General features: G+C 38.9%; 1 protein-coding gene across 8 annotated transcripts in view; it reads left to right on the top strand.

Moving 5' to 3' along the window:
- The window catches only part of DOCK9 (dedicator of cytokinesis 9), a 1,069,784-nt gene that overhangs the window by 637,032 nt on the left and 419,265 nt on the right, over positions 1-13,487 (top strand). For all 8 annotated transcript variants that reach the window (XM_085622123.1, XM_085622117.1, XM_085622120.1 and 5 more), the window contains exons 16-18: positions 12,056-12,135; positions 12,244-12,431; positions 12,567-12,632. In XM_085622123.1, coding sequence (XP_085478249.1) covers positions 12,056-12,135; positions 12,244-12,431; positions 12,567-12,632 — 334 coding nt within the window. The remainder of the gene's footprint in view (positions 1-12,055; positions 12,136-12,243; positions 12,432-12,566; positions 12,633-13,487) is intronic.

Raw genomic sequence — 13,487 nt, 5'->3', positions numbered from 1 at the left:
CTTCTTTTCCCGGTCATTCAGTTTTAAAAATACAACAGGACTCGTAACCCTTCAGTATGAGCAGGTTCACCCACTCAAATTCGCAGTGGCCTACCTAATATAGGGACACTGATTGAGTACAGTAAACTTGTATGGCACTGACTTCCCTATACTAATCGAAGATGGGAATCAACAGCAACTCTTTTTGTGTGGTTTAAGTCCAGTACTCTCAATGCAGTTTCTTCCTTTTTGGATATATCACAGCACTTTGTTGACTATAGTGTGTGTAGCAGTCACAGTTACCTCTGTTTTACAAAGAAAGTATAGGCCTGATGCAGCGTAAGCGTGCTAACAAATAATTTTTTCCCACTTAGCTTATTCTCATTTACTCCTCTAACTATAATGGGCCCTTTCCGATTAGATGACTAAATCAAATTCATTTACCACAGAGGCAAAGATCTTGCTCAGCTGATAGTAGTGGTGGAAATTAGGATGTCTAAACTCCACGTTACTGCCCAATGAGGACCATTAATTGACAGCCATCTCACAGGTTAGAAATCAGATTTAGATACACCACTCTCAAGACCATACTGTTGATTTAAAGAATAGCAACAGGAAGTTCCAACCTCCTAAAGAAGCTAAGACGAATAAGAACTAAACAAACCAGTAGCTCTGCAATAACTGCACAGAATAAGAGAAATAACACCTGGTGTTCTGTCAGAACTTGCTGATTCTCACTACAACACATTTAAATCATTAATCACAGTCAAATGAAGCAATAAACATGACTCAGTAACAGACTCAGACAGACGCTGAATAATTTGGTTATTGTATTAGAGATGCAACATTCATCATAGCCAACATTTGCTTGAGAAGTTCAGTTTAAAATATAACAACTTTCATAACAATACCAAGCATTTAAGCAGGCATTCAAATCGGCAATAGCCACAGAGTTACAAAATCCTACCACCGAATAGGCAGAAGGATAGTTTGTTGTCTAACAGCTCAGATTCTAAGAGGATGGGAATGGTTCAGTTAGAGTCTGTTATGGGCAAGTTCATTAGCATAAGTAGAAATAAAGAAATAGGAAAGGGTTCAGCAGGGAAGGCTCAGTCCGTCTGCTACTGACTGTAGCATAGACCAGGCAGACGAAGTTAGTAAAGAGTTAAACAAATTGAACAGCATAGCATCTGGGTCTCAAATAGAGAAAATCAGATTAGCAGTCCTCAAATGGCAAATATCCACAGTGTCTGTGATGCCCCTCCTTTCGTGTTTCTGTTTTTTATAAGTTCTTTGATTAGTCCAGTGGCGTGGCATCATACCACCATCAAAAGACCACCACATGGCTATGGTCACATCATGTCACCTACGATGACAGAAACATCGAGCTGTTTTTGCATGCTAGTCATGGGAAACAAAACTTTGTGAGTCCGCACAGGCCTAACATTGGTAGAGAAGAAATACAAAGTTAAAGCTTATTGTAATATCTAAAATTGTATTCCCACAGGAATATTTTGCTGTGAATGTTGGAAAAAGTATTGAAAATATGTCAGGTGACAGAAGTGTATAGGACAGACAAATTACATTACACTTGCAAAGAACAATCCGTTGTATTAAAGAAAGGGAAAGGTCAACACCAGAGAAAAGGCATCTAGAAAAAAGGCATTAGCATTGCACATTAAAATGAAAAATACCTTTAATTTACTTCAAATATAATGAAGTTAAATCAGTTCAAATAAAGAATTTATAAACTTTCACAAAAAGATTATTACACAGAAATAACTAACGTTAGAAACATCCTACTACTACAAATGTTCATGTTATTCATATACATGCATGTTTTTCAAAAAACACATTTCTAATATCGTTTGAAGGTTTTCATATGCTATAATGTCTCTAATATCATTCTATAAAATATCTTTTTTTTTATATATATTTTTTTATTTTAATCCTCAGAATACAGAGATGGTAGAACACTACAAAACATTTTCAGACATATAAAAAAGATACCGGATACATATAAAATGATAGAATTAGAGTTTCCAGCAAAAAAGGAGAAATCAAAGCCATTTTTTGATAAAGTCCCAAGTTTGTAGACCAAATCTTTTTTTCCTAGGTCGTTTAAGCCTATACAAAGCAGTTTCTAAATGGTATATAGCAAGAATCCTGGTTCTCCACTCCATTTTGATGTAATACATAGTCTGACAATAGACATACAAATAAATAAAAAGCAAGACTCTGGGGCTGGGTGGAGGGGGTGAGGGTGTGGGGGGAGTTGAGGGGGGGTTGTTCAGAGGGGTGGGGAGGTGGGGGGTGGTGTTGGTGGAGGGGGGGCGAAAAAAAAATCCAACTACAAACTTTAGCATTTTTTAACACTACAACCATCGGACATTTCTCAACCTAGCTATATGTGTTTTCTGATCCTTCCTTACTCTTTCTTTTTTCCTTGATTTTTCTTTTTTTCTCTCTTCTTTCTCGTGTGCTGATCACAAATGTATTCGTTCCTTGTCCAGGATTGTTCACCTGTGCTTCTATATATTTTTATGTTCTAATGGCTAGGGGTATAAAAAATGTATATTACTAAATGAGGAAATTAACTTTTTGTACCCTCAATATTTCTGGGCTAAATAATCCCAATAAGTGCAAGGTTCTAGCGGGGCTAATGAAGTCGCAAGGTTGGGATTTAGTGTTCCTTCAGGAGACTCATATTTCATGGGCTCATAGAGCATGGTTGGGATGGAACTATTGGGCTGTTCACGACAATCAACCAATACTAGGGGGGTTGCTATATTGTCGAAAAAGGGTATATTGGAATGTAAAAGGAAAAGGGAGGATCCGTGGGGAAGATGGGTGATTGTGGAGCTGAGGATCAATGGGGAGGGTTTTACAGTTTGTAGTCTATATGGTTCAAACCTGGATGATGCCGAAGAGATGGATTCAATCAACAACGAATTGGCATTATGGCCACAACCTTTAGTAGTATGTGGAGACTTAAATATATATCTAGAGGCCGAGTTTAATGCTGATACAGACCAGTCCTATGTGGGGCGAAAACCCAAGGTTTTTAAAAGTTTACAGGGATTAATGCAGGATCAGGGACTATGTGATGTTTGGGGCGAGATTAAGACCCAATCATCCCGGGCATACATATTTTTCGGCACCCCATAGCAAGATGCTACGCCTAGATTATTTTCTGGTTTCACATTCTATATTGATAAGATCCTCCGTTAAAAAGCTACCAAGAATAGTATCGGATCATAATCCTCTTATTCTGGAAATTTCTGGTACTGATTCTCCGTCGCTGATCAATAATTGGACGTTTGATAGGAAACTTCTCTTGGATCAGGACTATTATACCCATATCGAAGAGTGGATTAAAATGTTTTTTTCGATTAATAAGGGATCAGCCTCTGAGCCCATAGTTTGGGACGCTTTTAAAGCTGGGATTCGTGGCGAAACATTGAGTTTTGCGGCGCAAAAAAGGATAAAAGACAAACTTGACAGAAGCTTGGCTATTCTGTCGGAAGTGGAGAAAGAGTTGACATATAAAATTAAACATAAACTAGATCTAGCAGAATGCCAGGCAAGGATTGCAGCTAAACTATCAATGATCTATCAACACCTCTCAGAGGAAGTGGCTTTAAAATTCGAGATATACAAGAGAGAGTGCTATGAATTTGGGGAGCAAACTGGTAGGATTTTAGCTAATAGATTACGTCAGAGGGAGTCTCAGAATAAGATTTTTAAAATTAAAGATTTGCATGATAAGATGCAGACATCTCCATTAAGTATAAGGCAGGCATTTAGGGAATTTTATCAAAGGCTTTATATGAGCGATAAGACTGCGATAGCGTAAGGATATTTAGCGGGGACCGAAAGTCCGGTTCTATCAGATAGCAATAAGGATTATCTAGCTTCTATAATTATTTGGGAAGAAGTGGAGTTGGCGCTTCTGTCTCTCTCACGAGGAAAGGCAATGGGTCCAGATAAAGTTCCTCTCGAATTTTATATAACATTCCGCAATGTTCTAAAAATGGAATTGCTCTCTATAATACAGAGTGCATATGTCGGAATGCCACCGAATTCATGGTCAGAGACCACAATTGTGGTATTTAAGAAAAAGGGCAAGGATGCCATGGAACTCTCGTCTTATCGTCCTATCTCTTTAATAAATGTGGATAGTAAGATCTTTTCTAAAATTCTAGCTATTAGGTTGGGGAAAGTTATTACTCCGCTAGTATCCCTGAGGCAGCATGGTTTTATAGGTGGACGAAGTTCTACGGATCATATTAGACGGGTTATAGCACTATTCGATTGGGCTCAGGCGACGAAATCCCGACTGGGATTGGCCCTCCTAGATGCTGAAAAGGCATTTGACAGGGTCTCGTGGGATTTCCTATGGTCAGTACTTGCCTGGAAGGGCTTTCCGTCGACCTTTATAAAAGCTATACAGGCTCTGTATAAGAACGCATCGGCCACTATTAGGATTCTGGGTGGAGAGTCGGAGGAATTTGTGGTGAACAGGGGGACCCGGCAGGGATGCCCCTGCTCACCCCTCCTCTTTGCCCTGTACCTGGAACCCTTAATTCTTACATTTGAGACAGACCCTCTGATATCCCCTGTAGCCTCCCCGATAGAATCTCCCAAAGTCCTGGCATTTGCTGATGATTTGGTAATAATATCCTCTGATATCAAAAGCGCTTTGATTAGAATTGAAATTATTACTAACTCATTTTGTGCTGTCTCAGGGTATAAGCTAAATTTGGTCAATACTCAAGTCCTTCATTCTGAGGTGGGTCTTCCTCAACAGCTTGTAACTGTTCCTGAGGCAGTTTATTTGGGTATTCGTATTACTCCTGACGTTCAGAAGATACCAGAGGCTAATATAGATCCGATTGTGGACTCCTCGAACAAACTCTTAGAAAAATTTAACCGTTTACAACTATCACTTTATGGCCGATCCAATGTGCTGAAAATGGAAATACTACCTAAGTTTTTATATCTATTTCGTGCTATACCTCTGGTATTTACCAACGCTGTATTCATCAAGATAGAAAGAATGTGTGCACGCTTTATGTGGGGATATAAGAGAACTAGGAGGGCGATAAAGTGGCTTAATCTACCTAGAGTACGAGGTGGCTGGGATGTGCCGAATTTTAGGTATTATTATTGGGCTTCCCTACTCCAGCATTTTGGAGATCTAATAGTTGGTGAAGAAGCAATGTATGACCCTGCCCACACTCCATCAATCTATAAGATGATTTTAGATAATAATGCCCGATACCTCTTAGTAAGGATTCTAGAGCCGAGTTACTACAAAAGGACTCGGTTTAAGGTTCTGGAGGCTGCCTTTTTGATTTGGAAAAAGGTACGTATCATGTATAAGATCTCAAAAATATCATTCCTGACTCCTTTTGAATCTACAGGGCTACTGCCTAGTATCTTTCAAGATACTGTTTCTCGTAGGTGGGGGATGTCGGGCATTCGGGTTATCGGGAATTTATATGAATCTGGGCAGCTTCTGTCTTATGCTCAGCTTCAGGATAAATTTGATTTGCGTAGGGGCGATTTTTTCAAATTTCTTCAGGTACATAGCTTTTTGGATAATGCCCGGTCGAAAGGAATCTTTCAGGAAGGGCAAAATAACTTGATAAAAATGATTGCAGCCAAGTGTAAAATTGGTCAGTTATATTGATGCTTAATCTCTGTTCAATTAGACGATTTAGATGTGCAGCAGGAAAATTGGAAACGTAGACTTGGCGCTGTTCCGATTGACATACAGTCGATGCTGGAAATGGCTAATTCAGTGTTATTTGCGGGGAGTTTGAGAAGCCAATTCTATATGTCTGTTTTTAATCTTTACTATACACCCTCAAAAATTGCTAAATGGAAGACGGGAAGGGGGGACAAGTGTCCCAGATGTAAGCTGTATGCCGCTGACTCAGTACACATGTTCTATGCCTGTCCTCTGCTTGCTGTATTTCTATCTGAGGTTCAACATTTTCTTAACTCCTCTTTGGGTATAACATGCAAATTGACTGTCGAAGTTGTACTGTTTGGAATGTCATCAAGCAGTGGTAATGGCGGGGGGTTTGCTTCATTCTATAAAATATCAAGGTTGTATTTCATTGCTTACACATTTTTGCACCGGCTTTTCTAACTGGTGCACATTAGCAAAAAGCTTCAAAACACTAGGCCACTTCGATTAGCATAAACCTCATTTAATATAAATTAATAAATCATTAGTGCAACTTAGTGTGTATTACCCTAAGAAGTGCAACAGGCCAAATAGATCGGCGTGCTGCTGAAACTGAAAGTGCTCAGGCCGATTTAATCGACCCACAGCTACCCTCTAGCAGGTGGAGCTATATTGTCACTCTGTGACTCCTCTATTTCTGTTAACACCCTCCCCACTCTCTAAGCCCCTCCTCTGTCTCCTCCCACAAATTCCATCCCTAAAATGATTATTATTTTTGGCAGAAGAAGAAATGTTACCTGCTCTTATCATTACCCCAAGTGTGTTACATATGAAGCTCTCGACCAGATTTGCCAGGCAGAATTGCGAGCGTCATTGAAATGCGGTAGGCATAGAAGGAGGAATGTGTAATGATAGGCTGGGGTGGAGAAAGAGGGACGAGACACCGGCATTACCTGCTGTGAAGGGCCGGAACATGCAGGGAAGATGTGGCTGAGGCTCTTACATGTGAAAAACAAGGACCCCCTGTGAAACAAATATAGTTCCTGGGACAGGGTTAAACAACAATTGAAAATATAGTTCCCAGGCAACAGGTAATTACACAATAGCAAATATAATATAAGAACTGAGTTCAAGAAATGAATTCTAAAAACAATGAGTTTTAATCAAAGAAACAAATGCATTGACTTATCATTAAAAATATATCAAGGTTATGACATTAATAGATCTCTATCACAAAAAAGAGAATTTATTTGATGATGATCTTTTAAAAACAATCAGTGGCAGAAATAAGTTCTTCGACGCGCGTTTCGGCACTATGTGTGCCTTCGTCAGGAATTGCCACCAAGTGACTTGTTCTACTAATTTATAGGATTTCAATCTTGTAGTAAGTAGAAGACCCAGGATATTGAAGGAAGATGTCACTTTTGCATTAAGAGACGTGAATATCGATGAATATACCGAAGGAAGAAACTTCTCAATCGGATTTTCTATAAAGATAAAATCTTTTAGTAAAAAAATGAGTATTGATATATCAACACAGCAACGCTATTTCTAGATTCTTCATGTCTGTGTAGTTTTTTTAAAAAATAAAACGAATTCACGAAGGATAAATCTTTTGTAATATGAGGCCTCTGATTTATAGAGATCCGGGTTCTTACTGGCGTGGATATCGCTCAGTTGTCAGTCAGTAGGGCACGCAGGAAATGCAAGGTGCTTGAAAAAACACTTCATTTATCAGAAAAGCCACTTTTCAAATGTAATTTGTACAGGGTGAATTGTTTTGGCACGAATCTCTACTGTTCGGTGTTCCCACCCACCCCCTAACTCCGCCCACTCACACCGTCATAAGAATATACAGTGTTGGGTTGGAACAGTGGCAGTATTTCCCTCCCTCAATGGAATCAAATTACCTTCGAGCATTTAAAGAGCAATAAACTTTCCACAAGAACCTATTCAAGCAGTCACAAGAGTTAAAAAATCGTCTCCAAATGTATTCTGTGGATCACGTTCTGATCTCCTAATAGCTGTAAATACGCCAATTTTCATATCATATAAATCATTATTTATCTGCCACTGCATTCTTATGTTTCTCATGTTTTCAAAGATATAAAACACATTTCAGATGCATGAGTCTGATCAAATTATACATCATGCAATTACACTGCTGACAGATTTGAAATTTATTTTTTATTTCCGAATAAATCTGGACTGCATATGAACTGTAAAGATTGTTTGGATCACGTGGCACAGTACCCAGAGAGTCAGTACTTTCAGGTTTTTGACGGGACAATGCCAGAGTTCTACAGCATGTTAAAGCAAAGCACTCCGAAAAGGAATTAAATGGCTTGGCACTGAAGGATTTTCAATTGACACTAATAGGGTTACTATTACCTTATGTGTGTTTTCTTCATCTCATTTTAAAGCACTCTTTAACGATGTTTCTACTACACTTGTCTCTGTTTCATGTATCACTGTCTCTGGAGTTCGATTCCACCATTGCAGCTGCATTGCCTTCAACTGGTACTGCAGTCCATGTTGGGCACTGAGTTTTATGTGGAATCATCCATTCATGCCTTTTGACTAGAAAAGTTTCATCCAGCCCATTCTACACAACAGTGCATTTGGATCTGGCTAATTTGCAGTGTACTATCAGCCATATTTCGAGATAGTTACACCACTACCTGCTTGGCAGAGCCTTATGTGTGTGAGGGACCAGTACCACCCATATTGGCATCCCCATGCTATGGTTTTCTTCCAAGAATTGATAGTGTTGCTTTGCCTACCCCAATTCTGTGTTAAAATTCAAACGTTTGATAATTCCGGAGCAAAATACTGGACATCATGGTTCCCTTCCATAGTTGTTGCATCACCTCTGTCTGGTGTTTTCAAAGGGAACTAGGCTTCATGGTCTCATCCATATGGTTGATGCTCAAATAATGATGCAAAACTAGTTTTTTTAAGCTGCCTTTGTCATCTCAATCTGAGCAAGAAAATTAGTTACAAATAAGGAACACCTCTATTACTGTAAGAGGAGTGAGTTATTTTAGGATTTAGTCCTTTGGTTGATCTCACTCCCAGGACAAATTAGGCTGCACCAATTGTCTGTTATTAGACCAAAACAAGCAGGGAACTTTTCATTCTGTGCAGCTGTGATTGCTGTTTATTTATCATTCGGACAGAAATTTGAGCCCAACTGTTTCCGCTGGTAGTTGTCCATTCGGTGGGAGTTGAGAATGTGCAGGTAGACAGGAGTCAGATTGGTCAAACCAATTTAGACTGCCCTTGAACTGGAAGCTGTGTTTAAAAAAAAGAATTAATGAGTTGGTCCCTTCTTTAAAGGATGTGCTTAACTTGTTAGAGGTTTGCATCTCAGTTTGGATGCCTGTGTCATGCATCATTTTTTGGTTGTCAAACTGAGGAGCATTGAATTGGATAGGTTCACATATTTGAACACTACCAGACCCCTCAATCAATGTTTTCAGCTAAAAAGGAACTGAAAGTAATGTTTGACCCTGGGTTTCATATTGGACATTCAGCACTCGTACACTCTTTCATCTGTTGTCAAACTTTTGCCTACCGACACAATCTGAAATACACATTACATGCATCCTCAAGAGGCAGGATTTCAACTACATTTATTTATTTGGCTAACATTTAAGGCACTCGATCACTCATGTATAGAGTCTTCAGGCGCTGTCTACAGCAGCACTGAAAATTAGAGAAAGTCAGTGATTTAGTCAAAGCATTAACCACATATTAATCGCGCACTCTTTTGGCGAAAATATTTTCCATGTGAAGCAGCTAATCTAAAGCTGGGAGTGGCATATCTAAATCCTTTGCTAGGTCTCATAAACCACGGACAGGTTGGTATTTCTTGAATTTCATGGATAGAAATGAGGGCCTGTTACCTTAAAGGATTTTGTGAAGAATACTTGCAGATTCAAAGCAGATTTGTTTAGGAACAGAGAACCAGTATAGATACTTCTTGTATTCTCAGGATAAATGCAATCTAGATGAGGGAGGTCTAAATTCATTGAACTTTCAAAATACTCTTTTTGGAAAACCTAGCTAGAAAAAGTTTTCAAAGTCCGGGTGCAAATGGCCAGAAGCATTATCAACTGTAACTCTGTTGAGAAATGCAAGGAAAGTGACTTTTCTGTGAAGGATTTTCATAGGAAAGTAGCCCGATTTAGAAATGTTGGTGGTTTGGGCAAGTAACTAGTGGTGGTGCTCAAGTGTGGTCTCTAAGTTTCTGACCCCTTTTATTGTGTCTTGGGGGAGGGGCATGGCAATAGGCCATAAGATTGTTTTCCATGTATTTCTTTCAGTACAAATTGAAAGGATTTTGAATTTGGATCCATTCCATTTGAGAAAATTGTTAGTTATCCACACAGAGGTTCTTTCCCTTGCTGGTTAAATATCAGAAGGATTGTTGAGGTCCAGAAAGAAGAGTTTATGATAGAGAGGCTAGAATAAGTTATCTGCTGTAGAAATTCTCTTGTAGATCTACACCCTACACATTAAAAAGAAAACCTCTTGCCCAGGGAAGGGACCATGCTGCTATAAATGTGTGCTGGGTGTATAGGAGGACCTCAGATTTGTCTTTGCCTTCACTGCACTTTTAGATTTATCACAGTTTTCAATGTAACAGGAGAGGGATAGAAAAGTAAATAATTATAACATTAGATGTCAAATGTAGTCTAAATAGAAAATGGATGCCCTGCGTGAAACAGGTTTGTTGCACTCAAGTGCACAACCAAGACAACTGTGCTCTGTAAAGGGCAAACTCTGCCCCCAAATTGTTCTTAAATTGATTCTGTGTAGTGAAGAGTGTACGAAATGGTTTGGTCATACTCGTGCAGCCCTGGCTTGATTAGTGTCACTGAGCTTCTACTAACAGCACAGTGGGTCAGTTTCTTTGCTCAGTAATGTCTAGAATTCACCAGTAATGTGTGTGGTGCTGAGCTTCGTCTTGCAGCAGCCTGACCTCCAGGTGCAACATCATCTGAACCTGCCATATCTGTAGGCCAGCTCAGGAGCCAGATAAGACTCAACAGAAGCAATGGGCGACCATGGTCAATATTGAAGGGCCAGTGATAATAAGTTTACATTATCCTGACTAGACTACAAATGGAGTAGGCTAATTACAGCTAAGGTTGATCTCAACCCCACACCCTCCAAAAGTGGGAACCTTGGCAAGAAGCATTCAGTTTACCAATGTGAAAATGGAAAATATAATAAATGATGGGGGCTGGTTCTGAAAAGTCTTGTTTTCAAGCAAGATTATTTGGATGGATAGGGCATGAGGGGCCTTCCCATGCCTTCAAATTCCGATGCTGTGAAAATTCGCGGCATTCTAGGTCTCTGGTCCAACTTTCTGATCATTCATTCCTGTCCCTGAATTATTTATAGACCTCATCGCCATAGCAGTTATGTGGGGCCATTTATCAGTGTTCCTCTTGTTGGTCACGAGTTTCATAATGGAAGTGCAGAATATGAAACCTACAGGTTTTGAGGGAAAGCAAAAAGTGACTTAAAGAGACCAAAGTGTTCGTAAAATAAAGCAAAATATTTTTGTGTTTATGGAGGAATTATTATTTTTTTTTTTAATGTTTACAAATGTATGCAGGGGAAATTCGAGGCTCTGGCCAAGAACAAACTTATGTGGCAATCGTAGTCTCGTAGGAATGGTCTTTTGATGGTCACAGTGACACACATCGAGGCTTCAAAGAAATTTAGTACTATAAGATACATCTCTGCAGTGGGATATCTAACAATGTGTCTATTACTCTACCAGGCATTTGAATCAATAGATCCAGTGCTGCAGAGCTACTTCTTTGCATTCTCTATATTGTAATGATGGGTGTAACTCTATGTACCGCAGTCAAGGAACTGAATCACAGGCCATAGCAGGATATAATTGAACTCCAATAGGTGCCTGATTTGAGAGCTCTGGAAACTGAAATGCTGCCCAGTAAGGTAGGCCACTACAGATCTTACACATTGACTGCTTGGTGTATGTACAGAGATTGCCCATTTGGCCTAATTACGATGATGGGGTTTCTCTTAAATTTAACATAGGTTGAATGGGAGGTACACTACGTGTCATCTCATTCAGCTGAACCAACAAATTGCAGAAGCTGGCACAGTTTTATAATTGCTGATCAGTGCATCACCTTGGAATCAGTTGTGTACCTCTGAAGAGCCAACCAGCCATGTTCTCCATACTTGCTTTCAGTCATTGCACGCCCTCTCATGCAGACACTTCTTTATAGTTACTACTTTTAAAGGCTAATCTAACAATCTGTAGTCACATTGAGTACAAGTGTAGAGCACATAATGACCACTGGTGTCTTGCTTTGTTTCCAAATGTTGTAGACCAGAGAAGATGGCCAAGCTTCCAGTAATTTTGGGGAATCTCGACATCACGATTGACAACGTGGCTCCAGATTTTCCAAGTAAGGATCTCTTTAACTTTCAAAAATCTAAAGTAAAAACAAGAATGTAAATGATTACCTTGTGCTCACTTCAATTTTGTTCTTCATTATTTTTTTATATACTTTCAGATTATGTTAACTCATCATACATTCCCATGAAACAGTTCGAAAACAATGCCAAGACTGTAGTAACGTTTGAAGTTGAGGAATTTGTTCCCTGCATACCAAAACATACTCAGCCTTTCACCATCTACAACAATCACCTTTATGTTTATCCAAAGCACTTGAAATATGACAGTCAAAAATCCTTCGCAAAGGTGAGTGTGCGCTTCGGAAACCTTACCTAGGATTGACCGAAAGCACTCTTGAGTTCTTTTTAGTGTGTTTTAGATGGTCTCTTTGTGCACTATAGGCTGAGCCAAGTTATCTTTTATTTATTTGTTTTGCTGCAGGCCAGAAATATTGCTCTTTCAATCGAGTTCAGGGATTCGGATGAAGAAGATTCGCAACCTATAAAGGTTTGTTTACAAATTATAAATAATTAAGCTCTTAATTTGAGTGAAAAATTATATTTTTAGTATTTTGGACCTGACTGCTGATTTGGCCATGGCTCTTGATCAGCTGTCTACATAAAAGGATGACCATTTCATCACAAAGTAAGAATGAATATCAAAATGTTTCATTGGCTAAATGTAATTTGTCATTGCATATTTTAAGGATGAATAATTTGGGTCACTGTTGCTGGGATCTGAACATAGGAGCCCATTTCATGCCGCTTTCCTTTTGTGTTACAAGTGTTACAATGCAATATAAAAGTTATAGACTGATTACATCCTAGTGTAAAATATACTAATGCTCATATTAATTTGGCAAAACTTGCTTTGTTGTCACAGAAGTTGAAATTGTTTTGTAAATGAAAATTCTCAAATGTTTCTATTTTTTCAAACTGCTATCAAAATGTCTAGCTGTAAGACAATAGTAAAACTGTTAGCTATCTATCCTTACCAGTGTAGACCTATCAAAGATGGTACTTTGACTAAGTGCTACAACTCTGAGTGTACCATAGCACTTTGGCACTATGCCATGATATGGTAGTACTTGCAAGACTGATTATAGTGTTCGATACAAAAAGAGCTCATTCTAACGGCAAAAGCATCGGTAGTCATCGGAGAAAGTCTTAAAGTAGAACAATTTCGAAGCAGAAGTGTGTAGTAAATCATTAGGAAAGCTGTGATAAATATATTTGTTTCACTGTATGGTCTTGCTTATCTGTGTGATTTCTAAATGCATGAATTTGAAGACTGCTTATTTCAAGGAGCTCACATTCGTTTTATTTGCATGTCAAGTTTGGCGGTGTCATCCAGATGCAGATC

This window comes from Triturus cristatus, chromosome 8 (assembly GCF_964204655.1).
Source record: "Triturus cristatus chromosome 8, aTriCri1.1, whole genome shotgun sequence".
Taxonomy (NCBI): Eukaryota; Metazoa; Chordata; class Amphibia; order Caudata; family Salamandridae; genus Triturus; species Triturus cristatus.
Note: the sequence above shows the minus strand (reverse complement) of the source record. Positions and strands in the feature narration are given on the sequence as shown.